The sequence below is a fragment of the Choloepus didactylus genome, chromosome 15 (assembly GCF_015220235.1).
Source record: "Choloepus didactylus isolate mChoDid1 chromosome 15, mChoDid1.pri, whole genome shotgun sequence".
NCBI lineage: Eukaryota > Metazoa > Chordata > Mammalia > Pilosa > Megalonychidae > Choloepus > Choloepus didactylus.
This window is the reverse complement of record NC_051321.1, coordinates 45080498-45097324: the sequence shown is the minus strand read 5'-3', so window position 1 is coordinate 45097324 and position 16827 is coordinate 45080498. Positions and strand designations below refer to the sequence as shown.

Sequence of the window (16827 nt, the reverse complement as noted above, 5' to 3'; positions counted from 1 at the left end):
AACCAATCAGACTACCAGAACTGGGGTAATTAAGTTTGCCAGGTAATCTGATCACATGGCAAACTGTGAAGTCAGTTTAGATTTTGGTGTGGATTCACTTTAATCCGTTTATTTTTCAGTCGCCAGCATGTTCTCAATTCTTTCCCGCTTACAGCACTTAGGTGGAGCCTCCCATGTTAAGTGGGAATGGGCCTGGGAAACCCCTGTTGTGTCGTTTTTGGTTGGGCCATTAGAGAGACCCACCTTATGACAGGTGAGAGCAACCCAACGTTGATAAGCAGTCGGCTGGGTGTTGATCAGAGCAAGTTGCACACAAGTTACTGGTAGCATATCTCAGATTTATTTAAAAAACACATAGGTAACCAATCAGAGTTTTGGCTAGGAATGATTTGGAAAGGAATTGAAGGTGTTCTTCCACAAAACATTCACAGTTGTGTGCCAGACAAAGACAGAAAGCAGGGCGGTGTTTTAGAAGCATTTGCGGTGGACGATGGAGGGCCCAGCCTCATCGTACTCCTGTTTGCTGATCCACATCTGCTGGAAGGTGGACAGAGAGGCCAGGATGGAGCCTCCGATCCAGACAGAGTACTTGCGCTCCGGAGGGGCAATGATCTGTGTCAGGAAGAGAAAAGTAGGGTCACTTAGTGCCCCAGGACCAAGGTTCTAACTGTGGTCCTAGTTTCGTGACTTGGCTGTCGTTCATGTACAGCAGTGACACACTTGGCTGTTAGATGCCAGGGGGGTGCGAACAGTCCGCTGATTTAGAGATTTTTCAATAAGCACATATTTTTTTTCTCTCTTCCTTCACGAGATCTATTCCACATCAGCTGCAACACCTCTACCGCTTTCCCTCTGCTATTGGGTAAACTGGAAATTGGCCTCAACTCCTGCCAGCATCTCCACTTACGAGCCCTGACATGTCTCAGAACTCAGCACAACACACCCTTTCTGTAGAAACAAACACCAGTGTCTTAACAGGAGAAATTCTCCTTCATGCCAGCACTTACACAAGTGCTCATCCACCCACTAAACTCAACTGCTGCTGTCTGAACTCCCATGGAGAGGCACAGGTTTCGGGCCCCCTGTTGGGATGAATGTTCCCCTGGGATAGGTCTCTGGGAAGCCACTCCGACTTAGCCACAGCACCGGCCCCCTGCAAGGGTGTGCTGATGTGTCTTAATGAGTTAATGGTTTCAGCCCAGAGATGCCATTGCTGCCACGGGAGCTAGAGCTGTGCATCAGCCGGAGGTCTCCTCCACCCGCAGCATCTCAAGATATAGCCAGAGTTGGGCACTTTGAGATTCCACTCCAGACTTGAAATTTTGGGCAGAAGAGAATATGGACATTTTGGGCCAATAAACAAGAAGCTTCTGAAACTGTGGTTAGAGGGTTCAATTTCTTTTTATTCCCCAAGCGCTGATTAAGCATTTATGTTATTATTTTATAATTTTATATTATTATTTTATTTATTTTTTTATAAAAATAATTGGCATTTATTGAGCACTTATTACACCAGACTAAGCATTTTACATGTATTATCTCATTGAATTCTCACAACCACCTGGAAAAGTAAGTATTAAATCGCTCCCATTATACAGATGAAGAAATGGAGGCTGAGCAAGGTCTAAGTCACTTGTTGCGGTCACACTGTTGTAAGTGTCAGATCCAATATTCAAACACAGGTCTGTCCCTGGTGTTTAGTTTTTATTATTAGAAATGAACTTTTTATTTGGTGATGATTTTAGGTTTATAGGAATTTTGCAAAGATGGAACAGAAAGTTCTGGTACACCTCCCCAGTTTCAGTTTTATTTAATGTTGTCTTACTATTAGTCATCTTACTGTTTTTAATCGTTGTCTACACTCCCTCAGCACATGTTGCCCAAAGTTTCACATTCATTTCTATTTAAGAAGCCAGGTTAGGATAACTAGGAACTGCCCAGCTTTAGCAACAGCCTCTCTGTGATATGTCCCTAACCTAGATTGCTAGATTGGCTATGTCTGCTGGTTTTATCTCCTTCCCTCCAGTGTGGTGATAAAAGGGAACAAAAGCTGATTGGAGGGGCAGCAAAGAAACACAAATCCTTCAGAAATCAATCCCTCTTCTCTCATCCTGCAGTCTTTTCAGGGCAAGATTCCCACCTCCTCTACTAGGAGGAGTGTGTGCATCAGTCTAGCACACTCTCCTGTAGTGATGTCAGAGGCACACCCTTTCCAAAAAAAAAAAAAAAGTAAAAAATAAAAAGAAGAGAGTCAAATGACAGAGAACTTGCTTGAATACTTGCGTGTGTGAGCTGCTTTAGAATTACCCCTTTCCCTGCTCCCTGTTACATGGGTCAGCGGGTCTCAGCATGGCCTTCTGATTTCAGCTAGTGGTACTAGCTTTGAGAAGTCATCAGCCACATGTACAGTTTGCCTCCAAAAATGATCCCCATTTAATCTCTGAGTTCCCTTCCCTGGGACTGAAAACTCTGGCAGTACAGGGGCCCTGGATGACTCAGGGGCTAAGCTAGGTCATCCTGGAGTCGCTGTGTGTTTTTGAGGACCTGTATCAAAAGGTATGTCAGAGAGACTAAAATAAAATTCTAATTCCTAGCCACTGAGATGTGTTCACATTTAGTAGTGGAAGACGAGTATAAGCTACTGAATCCACTGAATCCATGGTGTGTAGACTGCTTCAGAAACAAGTATGGCTCATATGTATTTCAAAAAATGTTCCATATGAGAGATGCACTATATTTGTAATGAGGAAAAACAACAAAATACATGTTTTTAAAAGATGAGGATAAAAAGGAACTCTATTTTCTGCCTGATTTTTCTATAAACCCACAACTTCTCTAATAAAAATGTATATAAAAAAGATAAATTTAAAAAAAAATGGGTGGGTGGGGAACTCGGTTGACTTTTTTGCAGCTGCTGAAAGTAGCTGATGGATAAGGGTGATTATAGATTGAATTTTCAGCTTCTCTTATGAACTGAATTGGCATGTAAATTATAACACATGTGCATTTTTTTTTACCCACTGCCTAGCCCAAGAACCCATTAGCACAAGTGACCAAGATGTGGCCTCTGAAGAGTCCTTCATGTCTGGTGATAGGGCTGGCACGACTGGTGGCGCAGCCATGGGCCTGTCGCTGAATTGTACCTTGATCTTCATGGTGCTGGGCGCCAGGGCTGTGATCTCCTTCTGCATCCGGTCGGCAATGCCGGGGTACATGGTGGTGCCCCCTGAGAGGACGTTGTTAGCATAGAGGTCCTTCCTGATGTCAATATCACACTTCATGATGCTATTGTAGGTGGTTTCATGGATGCCAGCAGATTCCATCCCTGGAAAAGAGATCCAGGCCATGGTCTTTGGGTGGGGTTAAAACCCAGCTTAGACATGCAAGATCAGACTTGAACAAAAAGGTGACTGAGGCAGGCATGACAATCTAGGAACACCCAAGTCAGAGACCAAAACATGGACCACCTTGCTGTGGTTCATGTCCTCCTGCCTAATGAGGAAGCCCTGCGGTGGCATCTCCAGGGTGGGCCTATAGTAAAAGGCCATTCATTTTTTAATATACTCACTAGTATGTATGGTTCAAATGAGGGTCAAAGCCTTCTGACTCCCTGCAGAAGGTTCCACACTAAGCCAATGTCATGGTGGTTGCTCAGAACCCTTCCAAGCCTCTCCTTGGCTGCTGTTCTGGCTTCACTACAACATAGATAATTGGTGTTTTCCTAGAAACAAAACCCCTTTCCAGGCCTCCTTTAGAGCTCCCACGTTAAAAATAAGACAGTTTTCCCTTGCCCTGGTTTAGAAATACTTTGGGTCTTACAATTGCTGTCACATGCCCCACGTTGAGAATGACTTAGGTGGCCAAGGACGGCTGGATGCAGGAAAATAGAGTGATCTCCCCTTTCCAGGGAAGGGACACCCATTGCGTACCGATGAAGGATGGCTGGAACAGGGTCTCTGGACAGCGGAAGCGCTCATTTCCGATGGTGATCACCTGCCCATCAGGCAGCTCGTAGCTCTTCTCAAGGGAGGAGGATGACGCAGCAGTGGCCATCTCATTTTCAAAGTCCAGAGCTACATAGCACAGTTTCTCCTTGATGTCCCGGACAATCTCACGCTCAGCTGTCAGCGAGATGCAAACATTACGGCAAGAGTTAGGGTTTGCACCTCCTTTACTTCAATCTCTCCCACAAGAAATGTTCCTTCAAAGAAGTATATAAATTCAGTACTCTGCAATCTAAAATCTATGACAGTAATTAAATTGTAGGTCCACTGGGGAACCACATCTGTTCCCGGCAAAGTGCCTCACACATTGTAGGTCCTTAACGAATAGTGTCTGAAAAATGCAAGGCAGGATTGAAACGTGCTAGCTGGAGAAAGGAAAGAGCAGGAAATCCTTTTCTACAATAATTTTTTTGCAGGGTAACAAGTCACCCTCTGTTATAATTGTATTGTTATTTTGAATTCAGTTGACAAGGAAGTCTTGTGATGAATCAGCTCATTAGGGGCCTCACAGTTTTCAAAAAGCCTCAGGGATCCCTGTTGCCTGGTACAGGTAAATTCCACCTCCAATCTTTGACACATTCATCACCTTGTAGGAAGAAGCAGGTCCTGGCTCAGGACCAGTCCTATTCCAGAAGGCCCCAGGGTGTATATTGAAGGAGGTATGGAGGGAGTGGGCAGGCAGATACCTTTCAGGCTTCTGCATTCTGAAGTGCTAAGCTATAGGTTACTTCTGAATCCCTGAGAACCTTTTGGAGATGTCTTAGGATTCTTTGTGGGGGCTAGAAGAAGAATGGAATTAATTAAACTCTCTACCCTTAAAGGAGACTTTAACATCTTCAGGGCTCAGACTAGGAATCTAGAGTAAGCCTCAGGCATATCCAGAAACCCAAACATTTCAACGATTCCAAAATGGCGAGGAGAGGGCAGCTAGAGCTATAGGCACCGAGGACCAGCTAATGTTTCCAGTAATGTTGACACTGCCTCCTTGTGGAGGGAGTTTGGGTAACATCAGCTTCAAGTCTAAAGACACATTGGTATTAATAATAGTTAAAATTATTGAACACTTACTATGTGCCAGGTACTTCACATGCATTATCTTATTTAATACAACAATCATGTGAGATAGGGTCTATTATGCCCATTTTACAAATGAAGAGACTGGTTTAGTAAGGCTGGGTAACTTGTCCAAGGTTATATAGCTAATGAATGGCAGAGTTGGGCCCACGCCCTGTCTAGATGTCCCCAAGAATTGCCAACACCATTCCACACCACATTATCTTCAGTCTCTGTGCTCTTTTGTATTTGTGAACAGAGGGGATTAAAAAAATCATCAAATAATACAACTCTAGCTGTTTCATAATGTTAGATGACTATAACTGTTCTCCTCAAGGAAATAACGTAATCATTCTGCAATGCCACATAACAAGAAAGGCTATGTTTTGTCCTGTGTTGCATTAGAGTCAGGCCTTGAAATTTGCAAGGCTCCTGTGTCCTCTCCTTCCAGAGTCCCTGTGGTCTTATAAGTTACCATGAGTAGCTCACTGCCTCAGCACCACTTCCCTTTATCCCCTGCAGGCCTCACCAGTAGTCACGAAGGAATAGCCCCGCTCGGTCAGGATCTTCATGAGGTAGTCGGTGAGATCTCGGCCAGCCAGGTCTAGACGCATTATGGCGTGCGGCAGGGCATAGCCCTCATAGATGGGCACGTTGTGGGTGACACCATCCCCAGAGTCCAGCACGATGCCTGGGGGACAATTGGACATGAAAAGAGTCACCTTGGCAGCTGAAGTGTGGTAACTTGTTGATTGAGTAGAAGGAAGCCTTGGGGGAGAGGGAATTTCTAAGCTGCTTATTTGGAAGTGAAGAAAGAGGGCATGTGATAGGCTACGAGCAGTAAGACTGGGCTTGGGAAAGATGGAAAAAAAAAAGGAATAGACAAAAGAGGACAATAGAGAAAGTCCTGCCAGAAATATGAGGCCAAGGGCTTGTGTTTTTGATGAAAAGGGGATCTTGTAGGGCTGGTATCAGACCTGTCAATTCCAACATACTCCCAGTGTATCACAAACCATATGGTTATACCCATCATATCCCATAACTGATGATGTATTCAATCAAGGTTCCCCGTTCCTCCCAGCTCTTTACCAGTTGTTCGTCCAGAGGCATAGAGGGACAGCACAGCCTGAATGGCCACATACATGGCTGGGACATTGAAAGTCTCAAACATAATCTGCAAAACAATCCAAAAGAGCTAAGTTTAGTAACATTGCCAATCCTACAAAGAATGTTCCAGAGAGCATGCCTTGTTGATGAATGCAGGTGTGCCTGCCTTGTTCTGGGCAGAGGAGATGAAGGTAAGGAGGGCCAGGGCAGAGCAGGTCACTCAAAGAGGAGAAATGGAGGTGTGAATGGGAAGTCCCTCACGTAGTGACCCGACGGGATGGGGAGGGGAGGAGGGAGTGTACACACATGAGCTGGCCAGGCTGAATGTGACCTGGGAGAATTCACCAAACTAAACGCTGACTAGTATGGGCTTCATATTATACTGCTGTGTCAGTATAAGCACCAAGAGCTCTTCTGAGGTAAAGGCCCTGCAGTATTTACATTTAGTATTCTCCAAGGCTGGAAGATCATGGGTCAATTTCCAAGCTCTGCTACTTCTAGTTGGGCAACCTTGGGAAAAATCACTTCCTGTATCTGAGTCTGGATTTCTTAATTTGTGCAATCAGGATAATAATAGTTTCTACCTCCCAAAGCTATTGTTAGGATTTAACAAGACGGTGCATGAGAATGTCTTAAGCCAGTGCTTGCCCATAGCAAGGATTACATTGATATTAGGTGCAATTAGGTAATAGCTCATTCAAACTAGAAACCTTCTCTTGCTGGTGGACTGAATGGTCTGAAGCAAAGCCTTCTGAGCCTCAAAGAAATAACAGTAATAACAATAATAACTACTATTTATTGAATATTTATTATATCAGGCACCAATGATATATTTATCATTTCGCCTCAATAATCTTCACATCAATCTTTTGACAAATAGTAGTACTATTATCCCCAATGTCTAGAAAAGGAAACCAAGGCACGGAGAAATTAAGTGGGTTCTTCAAGATTACATGGCTGATAAGTTTTCAAACCTAATCTAACTCTAGAACCAGATTTTCTCACCATATATTATGATGCATTTTCAAGTGCTTTCTCCTTAGAAGTTTTCAACTCAAACACATTACTTCCTCAATTAAATCTCCTAAATTCCCCATTACTCTAGAAGCCCAAAGAACTGGTTCCTGCAGTGAGGATTTGAGTGCCATCAAGATGTTCCTATCCTTTGGAATCTCTGAGTTCCTGGAAAGTTGTCAGACTGATAGTGGACTGTTGGTTTGGGTCTTATCTCTACTGTCTTGCAGTACCCCTTTCAAACAGGACTTCCCAAACCAATAGGAGAAGCCATCTGCCATCATTCCATGGCTGGGTCCTGCGTCGATATTTACCTGTGTCATTTTTTCCCGATTGGCCTTGGGGTTCAAGGGTGCCTCGGTGAGCAGGGTTGGATGCTCTTCTGGGGCAACACGAAGCTCATTGTAGAAAGAGTGGTGCCAGATCTAGTAGGGGACGGAGAGGACAGAGGAAAAACACAGTGATGCGGTGTTGTGGGGCAGACCCAGAAAAGGGAGCAGAATGAGCTAAATGAAACTGGGCCAAATGAAATATTACAGTTATTCATTGTGTCCCCACTTTTACAAATGCAGAGACTGAAGCTCAAAGAACTTGGGTAAGTGAGTGACTTACCCAAGGATTCACATCCAGCAAGTGACTGAGCAAAAACCTGAGCCCAGGTCCCTGAGAGAGGAGGCCACATGCTCAAGGGCACAGACTCTAGAGTCACACTTGGGTTCAAATCCCAGCTCTGCCACTTCTTGGTTGTGTGAGCATTAGGCAAGTTTGAACCCTTCTCAGCTTCAGTCTCACCACTGGTAATATGAGGATGAAAATCATTAGTGTGTCTCTCATTGGGGTTTCGTGAGAATTAAAGACATTATCCCAGAGTTACTATTCAGCCCAGTTCCTGGCGCCAAGTGAATGTTATTATTATTCAAAAACACCTTCTTTACCTTCTCTTTCCATTGTAGAGAATATTCATGGGAAAGTGATTTAGTTTACTAAATTAAAGGACAAATAAATGAATATCCAATCAAATGAATAAATGAATGAAGCCGAACTGAAAACCTAATTGCCATTCTTAGAGCTTCCAGGCAAATGGCCCTCTGCAGTGCAGGGTGAAAAGAGGACAGGTTGCCCTCGCTCCGTTCCTGTCTCTGCTCTCCAGGGCTGGGAGAAGCCTGTCTCTTCCCGCTCTCTGGACCTTTCATTCATATGGGTCAGACATTTAGACTTCCAGGGTTTCCAAAAAAGCTGAGGCCCACATATAGTATATTTGTATTCACGTACTTTGGACATAAATGTGTTTGCTTTATGGTCAAGAACACTCTTTAATTCCTGAGTGCCAAAAAAGAACAAACCATTATTACTATTTTTTAAACTAAAAGGGATAAATTAATTAAAAATAATTTTTAAAGGCCTGAAAATTGTCCACCAGCAACAGAAATATCAGATTCATCCAGAATTAAAGCAAAATGAAACTAACAACAACAACAAACTGCTGGTGAAAGTTGATAAATTAATAAAAGCAAGATCAACTTTAAAGACTCTTAAACTTGTTCCAGTTTCTTTGGTTTTGAATCTGTGGTTTCTTGAAAGGAAGTGAGACTCCTGAAAGTTCTGCTCCTTTGATGGAGTAAAAGCAGTAGAGTTCTCAAGAAATCCTGCCATTTATACTGTGGTGATGCTGACATCATTTTAAAAACACCTCTCTTTCCCCCTCTCCTTCCCTTCTAACCCTCTCTTTCTCTTTGTATCTCTATCTCTATCTCTCTGCATGAACGTGAGAAAAGACATTTTAAATTTAAATTTTAGAAATGATGAATTTTTTTTCATTCCAAGAATCTTTCTCTAGGCGCATATATTCTGAGAAACTGCCAGTTCCATGGAAAATCTGTTGAGTTTTTCCCACTGATATTGGTATCTTCTCCTCACTGTACAAACTGCAGTTTTACCAGATTCAGTGTCTTGTATTAAGCAAACCTCATGATCTCAGTTTTTGCAGGAGATAGAGGTTTAAGCATTATTGCTGATGAATTCTAGCAACAGTATGTTTTTTTTTAACTAAGTATGCGCATGTATTTGTGTGTGTGTGTGTGTGTATAGTGAGCTGACAGATAAATAGAAGGCTAGATATTATGGTTCTAATATATTTTCCTGCCTTTTCAAAATTTTGTCACTTTCTCAAATTTAGAATTTCCTTTTCATCACCGTTTCTTCAGTTTTTTCTCTTATCACTGGTGTTTCTATGATGCCTAATAACAAACATCAAAATCCTAGGATTTAACTTTCCTCTCCATGAGCTCTTTTGGATGGATGGAGGAGATAAAGACCTCACTTACTACAACACAAAAGAGAGAATTTATTTCAAAACTTTTGTTAGTTGCTATTGTGTATAATAATTTGAGGGGCATTCAGGACTGTACTAAATCCAAAAGATTAAAATTCCTTTTCTCTGTAGTCCAAAACTAAAAACCTTTTTTTTAAAAAAAGAAACAACCCCCCCCCCCCCCCCACCGAACTTTCAGGGCAAGTTAATGGAAAGTCAATTCCCAGCTCTCCAACTCCTCTTTGGCAGTGTTGCATGGAAGGGGATAGCCACGCAGCCTCTGATGAAAATGAAAGGGAAGACTGGTCTCTGGGCTGCTGCTTGTAGGATGCTTGTCCTAGGAGGGAAATCCAGTTAGCCTGGGCAACAGACAATTAATTCCCACTACTGGCAAAAGGCTGCTGCTCTAATCTGTAAAACTGTCTCTTGCTGATTAGCTCATTATCCCTATCAAGGATGGCTTTAAAAAAAACATTTCAAGCTTTTTAAAATTTTTTTTCAGTTAGTAATAATCCAGAATAAACATTAGCAAGTAAAAGTACAATTGAGCAATGCAAGCTAGTTATTTCTGGTAGTGCTCGTGTGAAGTTTTGAATCAGGTGCCACATAAATCATGCCCACGAGGACTCAACCTGCAGCAAACTTCCCGGTACCTTTTCCATGTCATCCCAGTTGGTGATGATGCCGTGTTCTATCGGGTACTTCAAGGTCAGGATTCCTCTTTTGCTTTGTGCTTCATCACCCACGTAGCTGTCTTTTTGACCCATTCCCACCATCACTCCCTAAAAAAGTTCAACGCATGAAGAGTCAGCCTCTCCCCAAACTTGTGAATCGATTGCAATCAAATCACAAAGGGTTTGAAAGGTTCTTTCCTTTGGGGTCAGCAACAGTACAATGTGATTTATTGTCATTATGCTCTTAAACATCATCTCAATTGACTTGATACAGGCCTGAATCAGCCTTCATATAACTGGAGAACCTATTGGTAAGGAAACTGTACATTGTGTGTTTTTATCTTCTATGTTCCTTGATAAATTCTGTTAGGGCAGACTTCGTGTTTGTCTTGTTCACCACTATTGCAAATCACCTGGCACATATTTGGCACTCAATAATTACTCAGTGAAGCAATGTTTGAACCTAATATGAATTAGTTAAATGGCATTTTTCCTCTTATAAATCCTTCAAACTGTATTTTTAAAGTTGTCACCTACCCAGAAGTATATAAATATTATATTCTAATCATTTTATGCAAAAGCTTTACATCTATAAATGCCACCTGAGGCTTGGTTTCTAATGATAAGTCCATACCAACCAGCAATTAAAACACATGCCTGAATTGGTAAGGTGCTTTTTTTTGTTTGTTTGTTTGTTTATCATTAAGGTCAAACAAAAAAATAATAATAAAACAAGGAAAGAGAATTCTCAAAACTGGATTTTAAATTGCACTGGCTGCTGTAGATCCATTAAGTAATGGCTTGTGCAAAGTCTCTCCATTGCCTACAGTTCAACAAAGAGACAGACAAGCTTCATTCATTGGGGGAATATTAGATATTCTTTTGAATGTATGCCCAACTGAGAGCTGTAAACATCAGTCAGATTGGCTCAAATACCATATGGCTGTCCAGATATATTCTGTTGACAGCTAATATTATGTAAAATTGCATTTGGTAACAATGTTTATTTTTATCTAACACTGAGCTCTATGAGGGTGAAGGACCTAGACTTTTAATTTAGTTTATTTCCAAAGAGTAACTATGATATATATCAGGGTAATGCATAAGTATTTCTGATGATGATGGTGATGATGATGAGGACTATGTTAGACAAAAAGGACCTGGAGTGGTGGTGACAGTAGCACAATATTGTGGATGTAATTAATACCACTAAATTGGATGTACGCTTGAAAGTGGTTAAAATGGGAAATTTTGAGTTACATATATGTCACTATAATAAAAAGTTTTTAAAAACATGCCTGTTTGACTACAGGCCACCATGACCACCATTAGTACTAGCCCTGCCCTTAATAACACAAAACACAAGGACATATGAAAAAGAGGCAGACTATATCTGAGAGACACCCGCCAGACAATCTGTCTACAGTGTATACGAAATTGGCACTTGTTCATGGACATCAAACTTAGGAGTATGTTTTTAAGAAGGTTGCAAAACCTCTGGGCAGAGAGTGATGGACGATCCGTGGACACCCATGGACATGGAGGGACCTAATCTTTAGCCCTGCTCTCCGTGTTCCATCAGAATTTTGCTCACCTGATGTCTGGGACGGCCCACAATGGATGGGAAAACAGCCCTGGGAGCATCGTCCCCAGCGAAGCCGGCCTTACAGAGCCCAGAGCCATTGTCGCACACCAGGGCAGTGCTGTCCTCTTCTTCACACATCGCTGCTGGAGCTACCTCACAGGGTCCTACAGGAAACAGGGAAGAAGCCGGCCTAGCTGTAATTGAGCAGCTGTGGTGCTTGCTTGACCACCCCCACCTTCTGGGCTGGGTTCAGGGCCCCTCCTCTGTCCTCCTAAAATATTCTCCTCTGCAGACCCTTATCTTCACAGCCTTTACCTCAAAGCGTTTTCATTAGACTGTAACCTTCTTATAGGTTGAAATTCTGATTTCCATGTTAACACAACTGGCCCCTAGTGCAGTGGCTGGCACATCATACCAGCCCAGTTCGCCCTTTAAAGATGGAGTGAATGAATGAATCAAGTCAACAAACTGCAGAGTGCAGATGGGAATATCAAACTATGAGACTAGATCTTCACAGGGACAAGCTGCTTGCCATATGTTAAAGAAGTAATTACAACTTGCAGCCTGACAATCCAAACTCACATTTTTCTAGATATTTTATAACAATTTTTTTCAAAATGGTAGACTCTGAGAGTTGGGGCTTATGAAAATTTTGAAATGTTGAAAATGTTTAAGGTAAAATATTTTTTAAAAATTTCTTTTGGAACCTTGAAACTTTTATTTTACCTTCAGAAAAACATTAGTATGAATCAAAACTTTCTAAGAATGTGCTTTAAATTTTAGGGGCCACAATTATTCTCCATCGATTAAAGTCACTATTTAAACAAAATATAAGTCCAACAAGGGAGACAGAGTCCAGTGAATCCTGTGGTATACTACTGCTAAACTAAAGGATAAGCTAAAGATACATTCTTATTTAAGAAAAACAAGTTAGAGAAAGTAAACATTTGATGATCCCATTAAAAGTTTATTTACATGCATTGCAAAAAGAGTAATCATATTTACCAAGATGTCAACTGCTGTGGTTATTTTTAAGCAGGGGGTTTTATAGAATTAAAAATTTTTCTTCTCTGGGTTTTCTAATATTTTAAAATTTTCTAAATTGAGCATGTATCCCTTCAGTTATAAAACAATTTATTTTAAATAGCCTACTCTTAAGCTTGGATACTTTGACAAAATGTGAAAGCCTGGAGCAGAAGTATCTACTTATTTGGGAAATTAAAAGTCTACCTGAGAACATTTTCATCCAATACCCTTGTTTTTACAAACCAGAGAAAACCTAGGAGGCAGTAACTTGCTCAAGGGCACACGGGGCATTAGTGGCAAAACTTGAATCTGAGATCAAGATCCCTTTGGCCATCAGATGCCTCAGTTTCCAATCCAGGGTCTTCCTCTATCTTCCAAGCAAAATTAAGGGAAAATAGCTTTTAAAGAGAGAGACACCCAGAGTTCTCTGTCTGGCATTGGGATCTTGGTTAGGGTTTCAAGTTGAGGAAGATCCTTCTTTTATATTGACAAACTCAATGCATACCCAACTGGGTATAAAAGGCAACTCTGCTAAGGAAACCTCTGGGAAGTAAGAAAAGAAAAAATGATTGCAGTTGGGGTTCTGCCAGATTGTTCCCACGGGATCAATGTCTTTCCAGATGCCTAAATCTGCCATAGCATTGCCTCATACTGCATACCCCTTTGCAAAGAATGTGAACCTCAAGTGAAATTATGTATTTTTAAATCCAAGCCATGTAATATTATCTCTAACTGACAGATGAGAAAATTGAGGCTCACGGAGTTAAAGTGATTTATCTAAATTTCCCAAACTGGTAAAGTTAGGACAACAGAGATGACAGAGCATCGTGACTACAAGCTTGGGCTCTGGCATCAGACTGTCAGGGTTTGAATCCGGACTCCACCACCTACAAGCTTTGTGACTTAGGAAAGTTATTTAACTTCTCTAAATCTCAATATCCTTATCTACAAGATAGCAATAGTATTGGTATTCACCTCCTAGGGTTCTTAGGGGGATTAAAAATATTTAAAGCATTTATAACTATAGTGGCTCACACATCATGAGTTCTCAATAAATGTGTTTCATTTTATTATTAATATCATTATAAAATTATTGTTACTTTGCAGATCTTTTTTTATTTCTAGTCTTTGTCTCCATTCCACATTTCTAGAGTTTGCTTCCTTTCTCCATTGGCTTTAGACTTAGAATGGAAATCCTGAATTTGCGGATTCTACATGCAGGAATAGAAAACAGGATTTATAAATGGCTCTTTCCTTTCCCACCCTTTCCTACCCTTGCCAGACACTGAATTATGTCTAGCATCCATGTAATTTGGCTTCTTCCCTAGAGGGTTTAAGATGCCAGAAGAGAGGTGAAAACTGTAAGGGAGGCATGACAGATGTCTAGGGTATTTGTCAGACGCAGCCAGCATCACGGAACTCAACGGGCACAGCAAATGTGCTAAGCAGATTTTCCAAACCAAAAATAAGGGGTAAAAACAGGATGAAATATTTGGAACTAAGACAGTCTCTGAAAATGAGGAGGTATGGTTACCATAAACACAGGGATATTCTTAAAATCCCATTTGCCGGCAGGGAGGGCTTGGGGGTGTATGTTTGATCTATAGCAAACAAAGCATTCCAATCAGCAAGGAGGCAGAGAAATCTTAAAACTCAGTAAATGTATTTTTATTTGGAAAAAATGTCCAGGAGGAGGTTTATAATCTCTAAAAAGTACACTGCCATTAGAGAAGAAATCTTTACGTCCCAGGCGGAAAGGAGCAGAGCTCAGTGTTTTACAACTCTTATCTAACCTGAATGAGAAGCTCGGTTTGGAGCAAAGCATTTCCTAATTAGGTAAAATGCCCGCGAATATCTGCTTTTGGAACTGCACCCGGGTCAGGGGGTTTGCTCCGACTGACTAGAGTGCATCTTGTGCCAAAAATGAGTAGTTAGTGGGAGGGGTGGAGGAGAAAAATGTTACAATTCCAGCCCATTGGACTTGAAACGCAAGCCATATTTAGTCATGAATCACAAAATGGAAGGAAAAAATCTCAGCATGAAAACTCCAACCCAAGCTGAAGTACAGCCAAGCCCTGATTTATAGCTAAATTCAGCCTGGGGTGGCAGAGCTGACTCCACAGTCACGCCTGCTTCACCACCCTGAGGGGGAGCTTCAGGCTGAGAGAAATGCAAACCAGACATCCCATAGCCTGAGACACACAGCTGTCAGATGTATATTCTGCATCCTCCCTCTTTCTTTGCAGAGAACGATTCAGCTGACCGCCCGTTGTGCTTGGCTGCAAATGACGCACATCCGAAAATGTAAGCTCTCAGACACGCTCCAGAGACATAACCTTTCCACCCAAGACACTACCAGTTGGAGCCAGAGGAACCAGAAGCAAATGCACAAATCCAGCCAAAATCAAAGACTAGGCAACTACCCTCTGTTCACTTCTAAAATCCACTTCAGCACTTAGCTGCACCAAAAATACACTCTAAAGAAACCAATCCCTGCCCCCAGACCAAACCTGAGCCACACAAATCCCTGACTTTCCGGTACCTAATTATGAATGAATGTATAACCTACAGCAAACAGCTAGACTGCATGTCTGCAATGTGCTGCAAGATTTGGACTACTGGTTTAGTATAAACAGGTTTTACAGATGACATGCATCAAAAAAATTTCATCTTCCTCTTCACCTCCTAACCCATGCCGAGCTCCATATTAGCCTTGTTTTTAATAGTCAGATAATTAGAGCTAAAAGCTAATATCATTAGTAGTACAATCTTCATTGAAAAATACGAGAGTGCATGTGCGCAGCCAAATCCCTGAAGCTGCATCTGATTATACTGGGCAATAAAAGAGCCGCTGGAATCTGTAAGTCACATCCCTGGGTCGGTGCCACTTACCCTGACAGTGCTTGGCCGGGCTTCTCTGCTCTGGGTGGTGTTCAGGGAAGCTGAGAGCTGAAGGGTTATATAGCCCCTTGGCTTGTTCCCCTCCCACTTGCTTCCCAAACAAGGAGCAAAGACTGACTTGAGCCCATCGTTCAGTCTAACACAACCATATAGGGACCTTAGCACAAAACTCTCTAATCTGGGTGGTGGAAGGCCTGGGTCTCTTCTACTGCATTCCACTGCTCTGCTCACAAAACGCGAGGCAGCTCAGCTGCTTATGGGAGATGAACACCCCAAGCCTTCAGAATAACTGCTGAAATGCCCAGAGACACTGACCTAGTGTTATGGGGGCAGATGCAGGCAATATTTACACATGCCTCATAAGATGCCAGCCTGCTGTCACGCTTTGCATCTCAGGGCATTTCCTAATGAGCTGAGAGCAGAAGGGGCTGGCTGTCCCCAAGGAGTGCAGATTTTTAAAAACTCTCCTACCAAGGTGGCCTGCAATAAAGAAAGAGATTGCTTCAATTGCCCATAATTATATAGGTGCAGTGATGATTTAACAGTAATCACAAAGTTGTTTTTTTTTAATTAGAGAAGTTGTAGATTTACAAAAAAATCATGCATAAAATATAGGAATCTCATACACCATCTCACCCTCAACCCTTGTCTTGGTGTGGAACACTTGTTTTAATTGATGATCGCATTTTTAAAAATAATTGTAATTTTTTAAAAACAGTAGTTACCTTTGTTACAATTGATTTAAAGATTATTAAAATCATACTATTATCTATCAGCTATAATTTACATTAGGTATATTTTTCCCATGTACTACCCTAATTACTAACACCTTGTATTTGTTATAATTCATGAAAGAACATTCTTATATTATTAAGTATAGTCCATTGTCTACAATAGTATTCACTGTGTAGTCTGTCTTTTGATTTTTATTCTAGTAATATATTCATCCTAATGTTTATCCTTTTAACCACATTCATTCTGTTAGAGTCACTGTTTTCAGTTCTTCTGGTTATAAATCTAGCAGTGGGATTGCCGGATCATATAGTAATTCTATAGTTAGCTTCCTGAGGAACTGCCAAACTGTCTTCCACCACGGCTGCACCATTTGACATTCTCACCAGCAGTGAATGAAAGTTCCTATTTCTCCACATC

General features: G+C 41.6%; 1 protein-coding gene across 1 annotated transcript; it reads right to left on the bottom strand.

Annotated features, from left to right (window-relative positions):
• Positions 1-317: 317 nt before the first annotated feature.
• On the bottom strand, positions 318-15794 carry ACTA2 (actin alpha 2, smooth muscle). Its single transcript, XM_037804072.1, has 9 exons — positions 15667-15794; positions 11758-11912; positions 10143-10271; positions 7493-7603; positions 6147-6231; positions 5587-5748; positions 3930-4121; positions 3144-3325; positions 318-612 (listed from the first exon to the last, which is right to left on the bottom strand). The coding sequence occupies exons 2-9, from the start codon at positions 11884-11886 to the stop codon at positions 469-471; spliced, it is 1134 nt and encodes a 377-aa protein (XP_037660000.1). The 5' UTR covers positions 11887-11912; positions 15667-15794; the 3' UTR covers positions 318-468.
• Positions 15795-16827: the final 1033 nt, after the last annotated feature.

Bases quoted from the DNA above. Each gene is read 5' to 3' on its own strand.
- ACTA2 (XM_037804072.1), bottom strand. From the start codon at position 11,886: ATGTGTGAAGAAGAGGACAGCACTGCCCTGGTGTGCGACAATGGCTCT. The intron at 10,272-11,757 runs GTGAGCAAAATT...GAACTTTTTTAG, and splicing joins TGGGCCGTCCCAGACATCAG to GGAGTGATGGTGGGAATGGG. The intron at 4,122-5,586 runs GTGAGGCCTGCA...TCTCGCTGACAG, and splicing joins CTATTCCTTCGTGACTACTG to CTGAGCGTGAGATTGTCCGG.